The 19,344-nt window shown below is 37.7% G+C and overlaps 1 protein-coding gene across 8 annotated transcripts; it reads right to left on the reverse strand.

The window, feature by feature from the left end:
* Nucleotides 1–416: 416 nt before the first annotated feature.
* Nucleotides 417–17,235, reverse strand: LOC132104104 (tropomyosin alpha-3 chain-like). Of its 8 annotated transcripts, none has more exons than XM_059509328.1 (10): nt 16,966–17,235; nt 16,368–16,493; nt 8,499–8,632; nt 8,278–8,395; nt 7,887–7,957; nt 6,412–6,487; nt 5,023–5,085; nt 4,396–4,465; nt 4,101–4,179; nt 2,940–3,300 (listed from the first exon to the last, which is right to left on the reverse strand). In XM_059509328.1, exons 1-10 carry the CDS (start codon nt 17,077–17,079, stop codon nt 3,297–3,299), a joined length of 855 nt encoding a protein of 284 aa, XP_059365311.1. In that variant the 5' UTR covers nt 17,080–17,235; the 3' UTR covers nt 2,940–3,296. The 8 variants fall into 8 exon arrangements, with proteins under 8 accessions (XP_059365310.1, XP_059365308.1, XP_059365314.1 ...); XM_059509326.1 differs by lacking the exon at nt 6,412–6,487 and adding an exon at nt 7,459–7,534 and having other exon boundaries at nt 16,966–17,234; XM_059509327.1 differs by lacking the exons at nt 2,940–3,300; nt 4,101–4,179 and adding an exon at nt 417–1,624 and having other exon boundaries at nt 16,966–17,234.
* Nucleotides 17,236–19,344: the final 2,109 nt, after the last annotated feature.

Raw genomic sequence — 19,344 nt, forward strand, 5'->3', positions numbered from 1 at the left:
TATTTAAAACGACTGAATCTGAAGTACAGCAGGTTCTTTATTATCTAATAATCCGAACCTCTTCAGAAAGTTTCTCAGCATTTCAAGATTCAAAAAATGTCATTTTAAATAATTTAAATCACTTGTATGTATATCATGACTTAAAACTAAAAGTTGACATTAGATTTTTTTCCAACAATGAACAAACCGTACTGATGCCCATCTCAAAACTGTTTTTTTTGTCTCTAAATAAATATCAGTGACCGTTGAAAAGTACATTTTTTCGGTTTCTAGTAACCACACTACAGATAATTTTTTAATAAAATGGCAATAACCATCTGAATGTGCAAGAAAACCAGAAGAGACTTAGATTCTGAGAAACACTGGTTCAGTGACAGTAAAAATCATGGTCTTTATTTAAAAAAAAAAAAAAAAAAAAAAGAGAAGAAATTTAAGTATCATTATACAAGAAACAGACAGTAACAAGTGATTACACATCATTGTGGGCTTTTTCCAGTTAAAACTATGTGTTCACCCCTTTTAATCTGTATACTATTAAGTGTTACATTTCACTCCCATTTACTGTGTTCATAATACAGATTTAGATCTGCACGGCTTTTGGACCTTTCGAATCTGGCAGTGCCACTGCTTTGAACTCGCAAAAAAAAAAAAAAAAAATTATATCTTCAACCTTTCTTCCTTGGATAGAATATGGCTCTTTAAAGCAATTAAAACTAACTGAAAATAACAAACCATGCCACCTGAAGAAACCATGACTTGGGCTCCTCTGCCACCATAAGCCCATAGCAGTGCAGGATTTCAAATAGTGGTTTGCAAAAGAAAAGTTTTGTGTTAAAATGCGGGGGATTAAACCCATCAAAGAATACATATATTACTCAAAAACTCCAAATGGAAGCAAATGCTTTTAATAATAAAAAAAAAAAAAAAAGTTCCTCGCATGGTTGTGCATACTGTTACAGACCACATGATGTGGTTTTGGTCCCAAAACCTGTGACACCGACAAACAAGCAGCAGAAACTTGTGCAGGAAGAAGAGTGTGAAGAGGAGCAGTGGATCAGGCATCAACAAGACCAGCAAAAACATCCTGTCACATGACCAACAGGAAAAAAAGGATTCTAAAGCCAAGCTGATACTGGATACTGATACAAAATGTTAAGTAAATCAGCTTTCAGTAAAATGAAAAATCATTATTGAGAGTTTTGGCTGATGGTCAAAAGACCAAAGTGCTACCATATGGCTAGCATTTAACATTTGACACTTTAGGAATACCATAGTAGATTGTTCCTGAAACCACTTGGGATTTTCTGAGGAGATGAGCAGTGAAGCTTAAGTGCTCCAGAAAGATTGAAGTACTTTTGAACCACCAAGAGGCACCGCATTTTTACTGGTTGGCTTGGTGAACCCATCCTCCAGCAGATAAAGAAAGAAAGAAAAGGGATCAGAAAAACAGAAGAATCAGGTGTGCAGAGACAAAGAAACCAAAATGAGATGAGGGTGTCAGGAAGGGAAGAGGACGTTTTTTTTCCTGCTCCAGGTCTTCCTTAGAAACTATTGAGCTCGCTCAGGGTCTGGTCCAGAGTGGCATGGATCTTGATGTTCTCCTCTTTAGCACTTCTCAGTTTCTCTGCAATGAAGAAAAAAAAAAATCCCCGAAGGACAGCAAAAAATTCAATAAACCTCAAGATTATATTGCAATTCAACACTGTATGTGGTTTTTATTATAATATAGACTTTTGATTTGGCTACAAGGTCTAAAGTTAAGACTTCCTAGGTTCCTTGAAGAACCAGTATAGATGGTTTTCCAAAGCAACCATATTAGGTTGTAAACTCCTTTTTGAAAATCCTTTGGAGACTAAAATGCACCTGGATACATTCTGATACAATGTTAAGCTACCACTACAAATCCTCTGTATCAGCATTATATTTGCATTACAATTCAGCTTTAATAAATATTACTCGTGAAACCACTCAAATTTATGGGTGACAGATACTGTAGATAACATTCAATTCAAATATGTTGGCTTTGTATCCCCCAATATTAAAATTACGCAACAATGACATGTCAGTGCTTTGCTTTAACCACAGCACTGGGGTAAAAATAACTAAAACCAATTTTCAGAGAGCTTGCAGCCGAACTACACTTTTAATTTTGTTCTATGGCATCAGGCAATCTGTTGAGACTTTAGAAAGACAAGGACTTGAAAAGGCCGCTGTTTTAGTGAATAGCTAAGATCTTCCTTAAACATTTATTCATTACATACCCCAATAAAACAATCACATTGCAGTTGCTCAGCTGATGAACTTCTCACATTTTGGCAACAAGCTTCCATTTCGAAATGGAAACGTTCCTTTTTGGAAAAGCGAAACAGATTTGAGTGGCCAGTAAGAATCAATGTTTCTAGCCTAAAGAAAAGTCGCCTGCCCCCTACCATCTATAATCTATAACAACCCCTAGATCTACCCAACTACATCTGCTTTCCAAGCCTGCCTTTAGTTTTATTTTAAAAAGGGGGACAGCCTTTCAAAGGAACATGAATTTCTGATTTTTACAACTTCAACAGCTGATTGTATTTAACACTACTTTGTGTAAAACCTTATTAGGTCTTAAATAAGGGAAACCATCACTATAAAGTGTTAAGTATAAAAAATAAAGCATAACTGTTTTAAGATTTAGTTAAACTTTCCTCTAGTTGGCCAAGATATTTTGACCTTTGGTAAGCATTAAAATCATAACTTTTTGAGGCATTTGTTTTTCATTTCAGCCATATACACAAGTGATAATCTTAGCCAAAGCTTGAACTCGTGATTAATTACAATTAGTGATGGAGAACATAGCCAAGCTTTTATCTTTCAAACACAAGATATTCATGTGTACTCAAATTGGTAAATGCCTGGTTACCCAACACCAGCCCACTGTAATAAAGAGAGACGAGCAGACATTCAAAAAGAGTAGAGCTTTTTTCCTTCAATAAACATGGACACAAAGCATGAAAAATACATCAAAGGTCACAACAGAGACTAAAACAAAGGGATAAACGAAGAACAAGTCTCTGAATACACTCTGATCCAGATAAGAGGAAGATTGTTGGGGCAGATAATGAACATCTAAAAGAAGAGAAATTCAAAGAAAGCAGAAACAGAACAGGGCTTAAATAGAGAAACTGAAACTACAGACACAAGCACATAGAAAAATACACAAAAAGGGGATCAAACAAGAAGCAAGCAGCAAATATGGACAGTCAGAGAAGATGAAGAAGAATTTCTTGAAGTCAGCCGCAGAACAGTCCAGAAACTCTTTATCTGTAAATAGACACCAATGGTAAACACCGACAAAATGGAATCATTTCAGAATGAGCTAAACGAACATGCAAGCGTTAAACATGCATGCAAGAACAAACGTTAAGCTAAAAAAGAACCCCTGAAAACACCATTTTAGGTTAAAATTCCTTACTATTATTAACATGAACCTTAAAAAAGGACATATGGAAAACAGGGTTTCTTCCTTCGTTTAATTCTTCCACAACCCAGAACGCCTATTCATAGAAAGCAAGCTATAAAATGGGCCATTCTTAATGGTTAGGAGGTCAGAACTATTAGTGCAATTAACATACAACCACCCACATTTGCATATCCACACTATTCTATATTTAGAAACATGGTAGGAATTGGTACTGCTTCTCTTAAACTCGTATGGCACTGCAAAATCAGATCAGCCTGTTAATAAAGGGGAAAAAAATGTCCCCTTTATCTGTAGGCAAATAAGAAACCATTTAATGCTGTTAGCATATTAGTTACTTGACAGGTGCATATAAGTTAGAATCACACTACAGTAATTGCCCAAGTCATGACATCATTCACACAGACGCAAAGCAGTTAAAAAATAAAAATAAAACTGAAACGACAGCTCCTGTCAACTATTAACTTAACGACTGAGCTTTATACTGTATAGCAAAAGTATACAATCAGAGGTTATGAAGCTCAAGGTTAGATAACCAATTCAGTCACGAGACTCAAAATCCACCATAGCCGCAAATCTCAGCTGACCTAGCAACAGCAAACCGTAAGTAGAGCTTCACACACATGCACAAGCCTGTATTTACATAGAGGTCATGTCGTTGAGGGCATGATCCAGCTCCTCACTAATGGCCTTATACTTGAGTTTCTGAGAGTAAAGCTCATCTGTTCACACACAAGGAAAAAAAGACAAAGCATAGAGGAAGGAAAAAGTCAGATAAGGGAGAGAGTATGAAGGAAAGATAAAAGGATATAGGAAGAAAAACAGCAAATAAAGAATAAAATGTCAAAGCAGACAGGAATAGGACAGGAAAATAATGCTATGAATAGAATGTGGAAGCTAATGGAAAGAAAACGTGTTAAAGAGAATGACAATCATACCTTCCAAATCATCAATGGTTTTCTCCAGTTTGGCCACAGACCTCTCAGCAAACTCAGCACGGGTCTCAGCCTAGAGGAGGAAGACATGTGATCAAACTCTGCATAATAAATTCAAATAAACCTGAAAAGGTTACTCAACATTAATAAAAATAATTGAAATCAATTTGTAAATCACAATAAACCTAATGATATGTAAATTAACTGATCTAAAATTTCAAAAGGTAAAATGATACATTTCATAATGGAGAGCAGTGGCTAAATTGGTTATAACATTACACTTAGTTTAATCTAGGTCAAATAAACCTGGAATTGTATATTACAAATATTGTTAGCTCCTTTGGATCTGCTAACTGCCTAACTGTAAATGGAACAGATGTTTTCAATCTAAGTGACTTCAACATGAGGAAGTCCTAGTAACTGATTTCTCCTTTTACTGATACACGATTATGTTGTGTGTGCAGACTGTGCACTGCACGTGGAAATCTGTGCTGGAGCATATAAAAAGGTTTCAACTAGTCTCACCAGTCACTGAACAGAATGAGGACAAATGGAAGAAACTATATACATTTAAATGCACAAGTTAACGTTAACATCAACATTGGCAGCCCTAACGTGAAATCATCTCACCTCCTTCAGCTTATCAGTGAGGATCTTGATTTCTTCCTCATACTTGTCTTCCTTCTGGGAATACTGTAGGGAAAATAAGTTGGGGTGGGGTCTTATGAGAATCTTACAACTCAGCACTCACAAACATACACGGTCTGCGAGTTTGACACCCTTCAAACAGACAACCGATTTCACTTCGATGACACTTTAATGCGGACATGTTTTTACAACAGCTCTTGATGTGAAAAGTAGCGCAGCTGTCTATGTTTTGACATCATAATGAGGCATGTCTTCCCCCTCTTTTTCTCAGTTTTATGCAGGCTGGCCGAGTCCTGGCCTGCTGCTGTTGTGCAAGGCTTGTGTCACGATGGCTAAGATTGCTGCTGCGTGCTGCCAGAACTTTAAACAGATCGGGACATGTGTGCAGGAATGCAGCTGCAACAGCAACAAAACACCAGGCAAAATAGAAAGGGAAAAACAGACAGATTATTGTAATATTTTGTATAATTTTTTTGTGATATTTAAAGCTATGGCTGATACCTCAAATGCCTGTTATTTTATATCTATACTATTTAGGCAATAGTATGTTACAAGTGAATCAGGCTTTACAAAATTATATTTTAGAGTATAAAAATGCCTAAAAATTCACTTTGAAATCTGCTATTGGAACAGAATTGGGGGGGATAGTAGTACACTTTCTACAGGCTGTGGATTTCTAGTTAAACCAAAAACAATACTTATGCAAACCATAAAGTGCAACGAACAATAGATTTGATTAGGAAAATAAATGAGATCCAATAATAGAATTCCATCAAAATAAATCTATTGTACTGTAACACACACACAGCATGCCACAGAATCACATGCAAATGAATGGGTGTTTCTGTCAAAAGCTAGTCACATGCAACACTGCATTCATTAGAGTCACTTCTGCTTTATTAGTCTAAAGGCTTCCGAGACCGGTTGCGCTTGATTCTGTAAGGGACCAAAATGGTGGCACTTCATTCATTTCATTACGCAACAGTGCTTCAGGCATGCTGGATAACAGCTCGTCTAATGGTGATATGGACATGGAAAATGAGAGGGGGTCTTGTCTTCACTGTATCCCTGAGGCCAATTACAGCTTTTTATTGATGTAATGGTCTACCACTGTAATCTGGGCTGACATATGTGGCCTTTTGTTTTGGATGATGATATACAGTTGTACACAAGGAAAAGGGCACATGTAAATGATCACTGGTTTGGTAATTAGGAAGCCTATATTTGATTGCCTGGAAGGCAATTTGTGGGGATTGAATCAGAGTTCCTTTGAGGGTTAAAAAAAGGGATGAACACTGGAACCAATCAGAGATCGTGCAGAAGGAAACACAAACACACACACACACACACACACACACACACGCTCCCTACCTTCTCAGCCTGGGCCTCCAAACTCTTAAGATTGTTGGTGACATTTTTCAGCTCCTCCTCCAGCTCAGCACATTTGCTATATACAGAGCAGCCGTTTTGATTTTAGAGGAAGCAGAAAAGAAAGGGGCACAGGGCAAAGGAAAGACATGAAGACAAGCCAGCAGCAGTGGCAGAGTAATAGAGATGATGTTGAACACATGAACAGTAGAATGATCGTTTTGTGAGGGACAGTTCCCTCAAAAATAAAAACGGACATTTACTCGACCTCATGTCATTTAAAACCAATATCACTTTCTTCTGAAAACACACATACAAAATATAGTGCACATTGTATTCAACACTTTAGTGGTATTTTGCCATTTTTGGACCTAGTCATCATTTAATGTCTATATAAAAAAAACAAGAAAATCAGCTAAATATCTATGGAGTTTCACAGAGGAAATAAAATCATAAGAGTTTCAAACAACATGAGTAAATTGACATTTTTGGAAGAACTATAAAAGTAGTGTATTTATGTTGTCGTTGCATGCCAAAAGTGCTTTGTTTTGAGCCTACCGCCTATTGCACATAGGGAACATCTAGAACCCTCTGTAGCAGATATTAAGCGTCAAGAAAGCAAAACTAGTGTGATTCTAAAATTGCATGCACATGTACGCTTTGGCTTTAAGCAGACGAGACACAAAAATGCATTACACAAACATGCACATCATGCCACTTTCAAGTAAACACGACTCATGCGGTTTACGAAAGGATGATATCTGGAAGCAGATGGTTGGATGAATGGAAGGAAGGTGGAAAGATGAAGGGATAGGGTGGAAAGATAAACCAGGTAGATTAAAAACGACCAGTGCTGGAAGGAGGAGTCCTGTTTTATGCTCTTTTTTTTTCCTTGCCCATTCACTTGCTCACTTTCACTCAAGTATCCAAAATCCAGATCCAGCTAGAAAACGGCATTCTCCCAATTGTTTGTCTGTACATCCCACATCTCCAACAAACACATAACGTCCGACATATAGACAGAACTACTTTTGCAACCAGCATATATACCTTGTCTTCTGAGGCCTGCAGACTCTTCAGTGACTGATCAAAACCTCTCAGCTCTTCCTCCAACCGCTTGGCATTGCTGTTAGTTTGAGTGGGGAGGGGAAGGTATGTCAGGTTAAAGGTCACATGCCCAAACACAAATGAGAAGCGAGGGGACATATGAATTTAAGATTGAGTCAAGCCCATGAAATCACTCACACACACACTCTCTCTCTCTCTATCTCTCTCTCTCACACACACACAAAGGAGGATTATGGTTATGATAGAGCATGCAAAATGTGCCATTTCCTCACACAGAGAGAACAATGAATTTGAGTTTTAATAAGACTAAATGGACACGCTAAGAAAAAAATGAGCTAAAGAGGACAATATGTGTGGTCTGTACTCAAAGTAAATGTGTTTGATTAAGTGTATGTATATTTTGAATTAACCTCTCAGCAAGCTCTGCTCTTTCCTCTGTGCGCTCCAACTCTCCCTCAACAATCACCAGCTTACGTGCCACCTGTAACACACATCAATACTTCCCAGTCATGACATCATTTTACATTTTATTGAACGATCTGTACTTAGCAAACATGTTAATACAACATGAGATCAAGCTTTGTGCAAAATGGTGTGGTTAAAATGACTGCTATTGTTAATTAAAGGTACAACCATTAAAAAAAAAAAAAAAAATTCTGGAACTGATATGAAACTTAAACATAATTATTAGATTATTAGATTTTGAGCAATACAAAATACAATAATAAAAGCTTATTTCAAAATAAAGATAAATATTACAATACTATATAAATAATACTGAAATAACGCTGGTTAAATTACCTCCTCATATTTGCGGTCGGCCTCCTCAGCAATGTGCTTGGCCTCCTTGAGTTGGATCTCCTGGAGCTCCATCTTCTCCTCATCCTTCAGAGCCCTGTTCTCAATCACCTTCATCCCTCTATTCCACAGAGAGATTGAATTAAACAGAAGTAGGGCAAGTTAGGGTGGGATGAATGAGCATCTCTCTGAACACGTATCCCTGTCTGACTAGGCGAACAAACCTCTCGCTCTCATCTGCGGCCTTCTCAGCTTCCTCCAGCTTCTGCAGGGCTGTGGCCAGTCTCTCCTGAGCACGATCCAACTCTTCCTCAACGAGCTGGATACGCCTGTTCAGAGAGGCCACCTCTGCTTCAGCCTACAAGGCAAACATGAAAAAAAAATAACAGGAGATTAGTGCCGATACAATATTCCACTGAATTTCAAGGGAGCATGAAGTGATGAGATAAGAAACATGAAGCTGGTAAAACACTGATAATTTTGAAAAGCCAAGACGACAAACATGGAGTCAAAACTGGAAACTGAAACCAAAAAGACAATGGAAAAACTTCAAGTGGTGGAGTCATTTGGGAACTTCTGCTCAAGCAGAGTGGCACCACTATGTTTGCAATGGGCAATTACTTTTTAATGAGTGAGTGTACACAGTGACTAATTTTTTTAGAAAGGCATTAGTATTAATAATGCTCTGACTAAGGAAAGGGATTATTCAAATCATTGTTCAAAACCAAATTTCAGCATGGAACATGTCACACTCTTTGAGTTATGGACATTGATGATGCCTCAAATGTTGCCTACTGAAGAAAGGCGTGCTGTGACTTTCTGATGTTCACCCAGTTGACGAAAAAAAAAACAGGCAAAAATCCCTCAGACATAAAGGAAATTGATATCTCTGGATCACAATATTGTAAAGACTTAGTAGTGGGATTTTTTTTTGACTCCAATAGCAGGCAGTCATTCACAACACCGTAAAAACTTCCTAGCCACGCCCTAGCAACCAGATACTACACCCTAGCAACCATATAACAACCAAAAACAACATAGGAATGGGCTCTTGGGGCCCTAGCCTTATCTAGTTAATATGTACCTAAACTCTTTCAAACAGATGTCAGAATCTTTCAAGATTCTTTAATTATTTCAAGAGGAATCACAAGATTTTCATTCTAAAAGCGATGTCTAAAATAACTTATTGTGTCAGAAGCTACAAATCCTGAGGTAGTTTTTGCGATCGTGCCTTTCATTCATTAGTACAACTGAATAAGGAGGGGCACATCTGCAAGTTTATTGAAATAAAAAAAGTCAAATTTTTAACAATACTGAAGATTTACGTGGGTAATATAGTAACAACAATTGTCTAAGACCACTGACAAGTTTTACTTGGTGGGCATGAAGCGTAAAAACAGGTTAACACCCGCGCGGCCCGCGCCCAGTCAGTTGAGAAACAGCGCTCGTGCACGGCTTCCGGATGTGACGACACCGCTAACCAACATTGGAGTTTCGCTCCTAATAAGGACTGAGGAATCTAAAGTCTGCGGGGTGAGTTCATCTCACGCAATGCCAATGAGACGACGGAAGGCATGGTTGAGTGATAAGACTTAAAGCAAAAAAAAAAAAAAACACCCAGACGAGTGTCTAACTCAGTTAAAATTCACGAAAGTTGCCAAAGGTTATTATAGGCTGCTAAAAGCCCAAGTGACATGCGTGACAAGCTCAAAGTACCGAATGAGCACCTGATGACCCAGATGTTATCGTGCTCGAACGATAACGAACCAATGGCGCTTAAATCACTACCTATTTGAGCACAAAATTACACAAATGAAAGATTCTCTAAAGATATAATCAAGAATGAGTTATTCAGCGGAATCTATTTTGTAACTTCCTTTAGGCCTCACTCGCAAAAAAATCCAGCAACAATGTGAGACTAGGAGGATGAGCTAAAACCCATCTTGAGGTTAGCACTTTAAGCACACAAAGTAACATGCCATCGACTGGTTTCTGTATCTATATACGCCAATATATCTCGCTCTGGGTCTTGGGTTTCTTTTATGAACTATGCACACGGGTTCAAATGAAAATCTTAAATGAAGATGAGCCAGTGTGCGCATTAGCTTCTAGGTTTTGCAATAACCACCTAACAGTAAAAACGCACGACCTCCATAGGAATGCATATGATACAACCTATCGACTGTATCGAGAAATGAGACGGTTTTGCGTGAATACAAGTATCGCTGTGGATACATTGATACACTTACCTGCTCCCTGGCACGCTTCTCCTCTTCGACTTGTCTCTGCAAAATCTCGGCTCTTTCTTCTGCCTCATCTGCCTGCTGTTGTAAAACTTTGATCTTTCTCTTCACTGCATCGATGCTGTTGGATCCGGCCATTTTAATGTGTTGGTTTAGGAGTAGTGTGATCGAATAAATCAGATTCCTCTCGAGCAGCGTAGTGGACCGAGCCGCGAAGGACAGAAGGAGAGAAGAGGAAAAAAAAAGTCCAAGGCACCAACGCCCCGCCAACAAGTCAAACCCCGAGCGAGTGAAGTAACGCGAGGATCAGATGTTTCACGCGCCTGTCTCTTTGATTGGACCGATGCTTCCTTAAATTTTATTAGATACAAATAATAGTTTCTGTTAAAAGAAAAACTCGGCCAGGAGGTTTTGAAAGTTGAATCAAGCGCGAGCAAGGACGTGGAAAAGTGTTTTATGTTCGAGCAGGCGTTCGGTCTCTCATTCGAATTAATGAATGAGTTTTAATGTCATGAAGTCTTTCTTCCCCTCCCCTTGCTTTCTCTAACCCCAATTTGCTCAGTTGACTAAACTCTTTCTTTTTTTTTCGGCTCACTTCCGGATACCCCACCCAGTCCCCAACGATTACAGAAGCGAGAATGTGGTTAACTGATCCCGGATCAGCGGCAGCGCAGAGTCAAGTCCCAACAGAACGCGTTCACGGTTGATCTCCGGTCAGTAGATTTTTTTTTGTACGACCTGCTTGATTCTTACCACCCTTGTTTTACACGTGTCCTGTCCAGGTAGATGACGTAGAACAAATAAATCATTGGCATTCCAAGCCACTCCTTAAAATCCAGGAATGTGCTCGTAGATTAGTGGGAAACTTTTAGGCTATTGTGATCGTTAGGATGATAGGAATTTTGAGTTCAGTTCATGGGATCCATGACATTTTTTTTTTCTTTTTTTTCTTTTTTTTGTACAAGTATACCTTATCATAATATAGTAAATAATTATCTTTTTCTTTATAGCATATATTTTCAAATAATCTTATCGATCCATAATTTTGCCATGATTGTTTTGTTCTTATTCACAGAGGGCCGGGCCCACTAGGGTGACCACTTAACATGATTTAAATTCTATTACAATGCTTTATCTCTTTAAAAATATAAAATAAATTTACATATTAAAATACACTTGAAAAACGACAGTGTCATTATTCACTCAACTTGATTCAGTTGAGTTCAGTAACTGTGTAGTTGTCTATACCATCAAATCTGTGATTACTGAATATTACATATCTTTTAAATCCATCTAAGCAAGCCAAAATGGCCACAACAGCAAATTAATGTTAACACAATCAGGTGGTATGCATATCATTATTAAATTATACATTATTACATGCTTTGATGCTTTTTAAAAATGAAAATGCGTCATTTGTAATCCTTCAGAACCACCATCTACTGAATTAAGTCTGGCATATTCAGGCTGCAAATTAGAACAAGGAGTGTCACAAATCCTTTACTTGTCTTTACGTGTAATTCCATTGATGGTGTCACAGTAAGTTCCTGTGCTTTTGAGCAAACAAACCCTGATTCAGTTTCTTATTGCAGTCTGAGTAATGACAAAAACACAGTCATATATTTTCATGTTTCAACTTTTGTGTAAGAAGGCCACAACATAAATATACAAAAATAATCACTATTGGTAGTAAAAATGTTTGTCGATCTCTAGTCTGCCATAGTTATTCTTTATAGATTATGTTATGTTATGTTATGTTATGTTGAATTGTGTTGAGTTGTGTTATAACTAAAATGATTTCATTTTTTAAATAACCTTCAAGGAACACCTATGAAATTGAGAGATTTAAACAATGTGTAATTGTATATTTCCTTTAAATGAAATAGTCTGACATTGTGATTTGGATTTAAGTCTACTGAGAGATTCTATTATATCATTTACCCACAGGATTACATGAGGTCATAAAACAAGCTGAATTCACAGGCCTGGGCAAAACCGAACAAGACTATAGTAATGCTGTCTGTGCAATCTTTCTAGTATCCTTACACTATGTCCTGAACACTGTTCAAAGAAAACCCAAGGCTATGGTTTTATATGTTCAATTTGTAATTCTTTCTACTTAGGCTTTTAATATTGACGGACCTTAACGGTTTAGCCTCAGAACAATGTTAAAGGTAAAGGAATGTTGACTGATCCTGAATCATTCTGTTGTAGACGAGCACTGCAAAATCATGTTGCATCATCATTTCCTGTTTCACCCTCCCTTCACTACTGTGGAACAATTTTCAGACTCCATTTGTAACTTTGGACTTACATCATACGTTGCCACCATCTCACCAGATGATGGCGCCAGGTGATCTAGTTTGTCACAACATAACGCACCACTTATAAAATAATTTTCTACTTTTTCAGCTTGCTTTTCATTTTCTGTATATATATATATATATATATATATATATATATATATATATATATATATATATACAGGTCCTTCTCAAAAAATTAGCATATTGTGATAAAAGTTCATTATTTTCCATAATGTAATGATAAAAATTAAACTTTCATATATTTTAGATTCATTGCACACCAACTGAAATATTTCAGGTCTTTTATTGTTTTAATACTGATGATTTTGGCATACAGCTCATGAAAACCCAAAATTCCTATCTCAAAAAATTAGCATATCATGAAAAGGTTCTCTAAACGAGCTATTAACCTAATCATCTGAATCAACTAATTAACTCTAAACACCTGCAAAAGATTCCTGAGGCTTTTAAAAACTCCCAGCCTGGTTCATTACTCAAAACCGCAATCATGGGTAAGAATGCCGACCTGCGAGAGGGTAAGACACAGAAAGAAATTTCTGAACGAACAGGCTGTTCCCAGAGTGCTGTATCAAGGCACCTCAGTGGGAAGTCTGTGGGAAGGAAAAAGTGTGGCAAAAAACGCTGCACAACGAGAAGAGGTGACCGGACCCTGAGGAAGATTGTGGAGAAGGACTGATTCCAGACCTTGGGGGACCTGCGGAAGCAGTGGACTGAGTCTGGAGTAGAAACATCCAGAGCCACCGTGCACAGGCGTGTGCAGGAAATGGGCTGTAGAGAAGCAGCACTGGACTGTTGCTCAGTGGTCCAAAGTACTTTTTTCGGATGAAAGTAAATTTTGCATGTCATTCGGAAATCAAGGTGCCAGAGTCTGGAGGAAGACTGGGGAGAAGGAAATGCCAAAATGCCTGAAGTCCAGTGTCAAGTACCCACAGTCAGTGATGGTCTGGGGTGCCATGTCAGCTGCTGGTGTTGGTCCACTGTGTTTTATCAAGGGCAGGGTCAATGCAGCTAGTTATCAGGAGATTTTGGAGCACTTCATGCTTCCATCTGCTGAAAAGCTTTATGGAGATGAAGATTTCGTTTTTCAGCACGACCTGGCACCTGCTCACAGTGCCAAAAACACTGGTAAATGGTTTACTGACCATGGTATTACTGTGCTCAATTGATCTGCCAACTCTTCTGACCTGAACCCCATAGAGAATCTGTGGGATATTGTGAAGAGAAAGTTGAGAGACGCAAAAGACCCAACACTCTGGATGAGCTTAAGGCCGCTATCGAAGCATCCTTGGCCTCCATAACACCTCAGCAGTGCCACAGGCTGATTGCCTCCATGCCACGCCGCATTGAAGCAGTCATTTCTGCAAAAGGATTCTCGACCAAGTATTGAGTGCATAACTGAACATAATTATTTGAAGGTTGACTTTTTTTGTATTAAAAACACTTTTCTTTTATTGGTCGGATGAAATATGCTAATTTTTTGAGATAGGAATTTTGAGTTTTCATGAGCTGTATGCCAAAATCATCAGTATTAAAACAATAAAAGACCTGAAATATTTCAGTTGGTGTGCAATGAATCTAAAATATATGAAAGTTAAATTTTTATCATTACATTATGGAAAATAATGAACTTTTATCACAATATGCTAATTTTTGAGAAGGACCTGTATGTATGTCTGTATGTATAAAATCTAACTATGATAAGAGACAAGAAGTAACAGAGACTAAACTGAGCATTTTAACTCTTTTTGACAGCAGAGATCTGAGCTGATGAAAAACTAAAGCTTATGTCTCTAATGGCCTGTTGATGCTTTAGGTCATAGGTGACGAGATTCATGGTTTGACATTCTGACCTCAAGACACTCTCACATAAACGCATGCTCACTTACATCAACATGGTAAGACCCCCTCACCCTCCCGCAGCAGCTGTACACATATTTCATCAAGCATTTGAAAACTCAAGGAACTATGACAGTGTTCATACTATTTTTACATTTATGGATGTACTGTATGTATACATTTATGAGCAAAGGTTGTATCTATCCTCAACCTCTCACATTTTCACTATGACTTCTCTTGACACTGTTAGGCCGCTTGCTCAGAGCTCTATTTAAAGAATCCGCCCCCGGGATTCAAACCAGATCACTGTGTCTGGTCGGTCTGTCTATCAAGTTTGCACTGTAGGATGATGACTAATTGTACTCTAAATCCTACTCTTTTTAACTGTGTGGGGTAGCAAGGTAAGTAATAGCTTGGTGCTGAAGTTTTGACTCAAGGTTCGGATGAAAATAGATTTCGAAATGACAGTTTGAAGCTACTGTTCTCATGCTGCTTGTCTGATTATGGGTTGCCAGATTCAAAACAATAAATCCCCCTCACATTACAAAGTTATATTACAATGTGTCTCCCTACAGTACTGTCTCCCTATCTCTGTAATGTCAGAGTTGATCTCACAGCTGTTAAGCTGGTGTTCAGCTGGCCTAGAAACTAAAACCTAAAATGCCATCAGACTAATTTAGGTTCATTTAAGACAGACAAACACACACATACACACACACACACACACTTCAAAGCCTATGGTATTTAGTCTATCTGAATGTCGAACTTTATGACAACAGGTGTGCCTGCTATATCTGGAGCCCAGAACAAAGGGACAACGACAGGCAACAGACAGACATGGTGTAACAGAGTTGAGCGTTGAAAGTCAAGTCTTTTTCAATGGCGATTAACAATGAAATGTCTTTTGCCTATTTGAAATGGATCAGTTCTTGAGTTGCATAAGAGATGTATATGAAAGCATTAGCAAATAGTTGTCGATTTTAAAGTCCATGTTGAAAAATGTTGTCTGTCCAGTCAACAATGTTGCCAGAAATTGTGTCCCCAACTAAGCAAACCAAAGGAGTCAGTGTTGAGGAACCAATTAAACCCCATCAGTGACATTACTGGAGAAAAAACCTTGGGAGAAACCAGACGAAACCAGCATGGTGTGGTTTAATTCCAGACCGCAATGCACGTCAGCACTACAAGTGTAGTCCGATTCTTAAACAAATGACTCTTTCAATCTGACTCTTTTTAGTGAATCGACAGCACGTAGGCCAACCAGTGTGGTCTGACTCAAACGAATGACTCTAATGTGTTGATTATTTTTAGTGAATCAAACACATAAAGCCTTACTGTGAAACTTAAACGTGATTGCTCATACTGTACGACAAAAGATACACATTATTTATATATTTAGGTTAATTATTACACTGCATTTATTCTGCCTCTAAAAAGATTGTGGAAATGTTGAAAAAATTTTTTACAAGGCATTTTAGATGACAGTATGGAAACATTTAAGGGCAGAAATTAGTTAGTGGCTTGTGGACATCACAGTCAGGGGGCTGTGACAGTGTCAGCTGTGGAGGAGTGAATGGAGAGAATGAGAGGAATGGAGGGGTGGGACCAACAAGAATTCGGGGATTAAGTATTAAGAGTTGCATTTGTGTTTGTGTGTTTTGATGCTTTGTGATTGTCAATCACTCACATCTGCAGCTTTCTTCTCAGCTATCTCCAGTTTCTCCTGGGCGTCCTTCAGGGCCTCCGAGTATTTATCCAACTCATCTTCAGTTCCCTTCAGTTTCTTCTGCATCTGAATCAGCTCATCCTCGTGCTGGGAGAAAGAAAGAAAGAAAGAAAGAAAGAAAAAGGAAATATGAGAGTGGAGGAGATAAAAAGGGAGGGGGTAGAGAAATGTTATCGGAATGAAATCATCCACTATAATACATCTTCAGGTCAATTGGACCTGAAACTGTTTGTTCGAAAGAAAGTCAAACATGTTTGGAACAACACGAGGGTAGAAAATAATGACGCAATTTAAATTTTTGGGTGGACTGTGCCTTTTAACAAATGTACAAATGTATAAATGTATTGCAAAATCACTTAGATCTTGTATCATATTCAGATCCGTTTTGGTCCACAATTAAAAAAAGTTTAAGCATTCAAACCACATCTTAAATGATTAAACATTTGGTCCCCCAAATTAAAAACTCTTCCTAAACAGCACTGAAATAAAGCTTTTCCAACTCCCAAGTCAATATCAGTTTTATTTTTCACAACCTTTGACCTTTCGACCTCCGCCTCACCTGTTTGCTTCTATCCTCTGCTGCTTTCCTGTCGGTCTCTGCTTGTTCTGCCTGATCCAGAGCATTCTCCTTATCCAGCTTGAGCATCAACATCTTCTTCTTGACAGCCTCCATCTTGGTGTCGGTGAGTAGGGCTCACGGTACGAGAAACAGAAAGTGGCAGTGCGGAAGGTGAGAGCTAGTGGTTCAGGAACAGGAGCTGGTCAAGCAAGGACCGTGGACAGAGAAAGAGAGAGAGGGAGTAAAGTGGAGAGAGACCAAACTCAGCTAGGGATAGTGGGAGAGCAGTTATATCTGGGGGCATCAGACCATGCCCAGTTTCTAATAAACTCCGCCCACTTACTCATTATCGCTCCCCTAATACAGTCATAAGTCCTGTTTGGTGTCCGATGTAGTGATGTAAAGTTAATTTTCAGGACTTTATCATGATTAAAATTCTGTGTACATCTTTTGTTTTCATCCTTCTGTTACTAGATCATTCTGTTGGGAAAGAATGAGCTGGAAGATATGACAAAGACAAGAATGGACGCAAATGGACAGAGCTGAGGTTTGGCTATAATAAGACAAGGCCGCTGTGTTTGTGACAGGCACAGGTGTGTGTGTGTGTCTGTGTGTGTGTTACATTGCTTGCATCCTCAGCTGCACTGTTCCCTTTATGGCTCGTCAGTCTCCACAATGATCACGTAACAGCTTTTTTTTTCTATTGTGAGACACTGTTCTATCATTAACTTGCCTGACCATGTATAATAACAAGGCTTTGGGGAACCACACTCGATGTAGTAAGATTGTCACCAATGCATTGGAATGCAAGAATCCCAAACACACTGCCATCTAGATATCTTATCTTTATAATATATCTTTCTCTATATATTTATTCATAGAGCAAATGGCTTTTTTTATTAGTAACCACAAGTAAGTATAAGGTTTATTAGTAAAATGTAATAGTATACATTTTAATTGTATTATTATTTTCATAATTTCTGATCTGATGTTTTATTGATATTTTCTAAATACATTTTCCCACTATTCTAAATCCAATATTGTACAATATACACATTTTACACATTTTAATGATTTTACACATTTTAAACTTAGCATTATTTTATAGCATCCTAAACAAATGATATTTTATCAACCACTTTTTATTTAGATTTCATATTTTTTTATGTAAAGTAAAAAAAACAAATACATGATAAATACAATAATAAAACAATACAAATAATTAAATACATTTAGGGTTTGGGATTTTTTTTTTTATAAAATGTGTATTTGTCTACTAAACCTGCATTTAGGAATGAATCTTATTATTACATCATGCATCCATCTTGATTTTTAAGTGAAAAAACATACCGGAATAATTGATATTTGTAAACTAAGCTTGCATTTAGGAATGAACCTTATTATCAAAATCATATATTTAGTCTTGTCTAAATTCTTAACTAGTATACGAAGGGTCTTTTCCTCTAGCACCGATTGTTTTACTAGCTTTAGACGTATCTTTAGATGAATGATATGTGTATGTGAAAGCACAGTTTTATAATAGTGATTAGTCATTCCATGTGCGTCTTTAACTGTAAGTTCCACTAAGCTCTTGCTGAAGTAAAGGGACAATGATGGTATCAGGTTATGGGTGAGCAGACTATTTTCAGCCAGGGGGGCAGGGTATGGTTAAAACAAAATATGAACAACACAGATAGGTTAGCTGTATTTAGATTTACTTATATAATGTATTCAGAAAGGAAGAAACTATGTTTTGTACTATGCAGAAAAGGAAAAAGTTTGCGTAAGTCAATGCTTTATAATAAATTTCTGATAAATAATGCATCACTTCATTCTTCTAGTAAAGGAGGGGAAAGTGTTGCACTGAAATTCAGGACCAATCAGTGGACACTCTTTTTTAAGTGCTCTGTTTTGTTTAATAGATTTACTCATTCTTTCAACACAAACTTTAGTTTAGGAAAGTGAAGTGATGGATGAGTTAGTATATATAAGTCTGTGCATGTGTGTGTGTGTGTGTGTGTGTGTGCGCGCACGTCTCCACTGTTGGTTAGTTTAGGAGTAGATCCTAAGGTCCACATTTTTTTCAGAAAATTTTATGATTTTATACAAATGGAAACATTAGATACATACAAATTCGCCACCAGTTACCACAACATAAAATAGTTTTTTCATGAGATCAGTTTGTAGTGAGAATGACTGGAGGTGAGTGCACCTAAAAATGTACATTGTTCTTTCTTCTGTTGAATGTAAAAGAAGATATTTTCAAGAATGTTGATAACCAAACAGTTGCCACTGGTACCCATTGACTTCCAGAGCATGACAAATACTCTAGAGGTCAATGGCTACCAGCAACTATTTAGGTATCCACATTATTCAAAA

The sequence above is a fragment of the Carassius carassius genome, chromosome 25 (assembly GCF_963082965.1).
Source record: "Carassius carassius chromosome 25, fCarCar2.1, whole genome shotgun sequence".
Taxonomy (NCBI): Eukaryota; Metazoa; Chordata; class Actinopteri; order Cypriniformes; family Cyprinidae; genus Carassius; species Carassius carassius.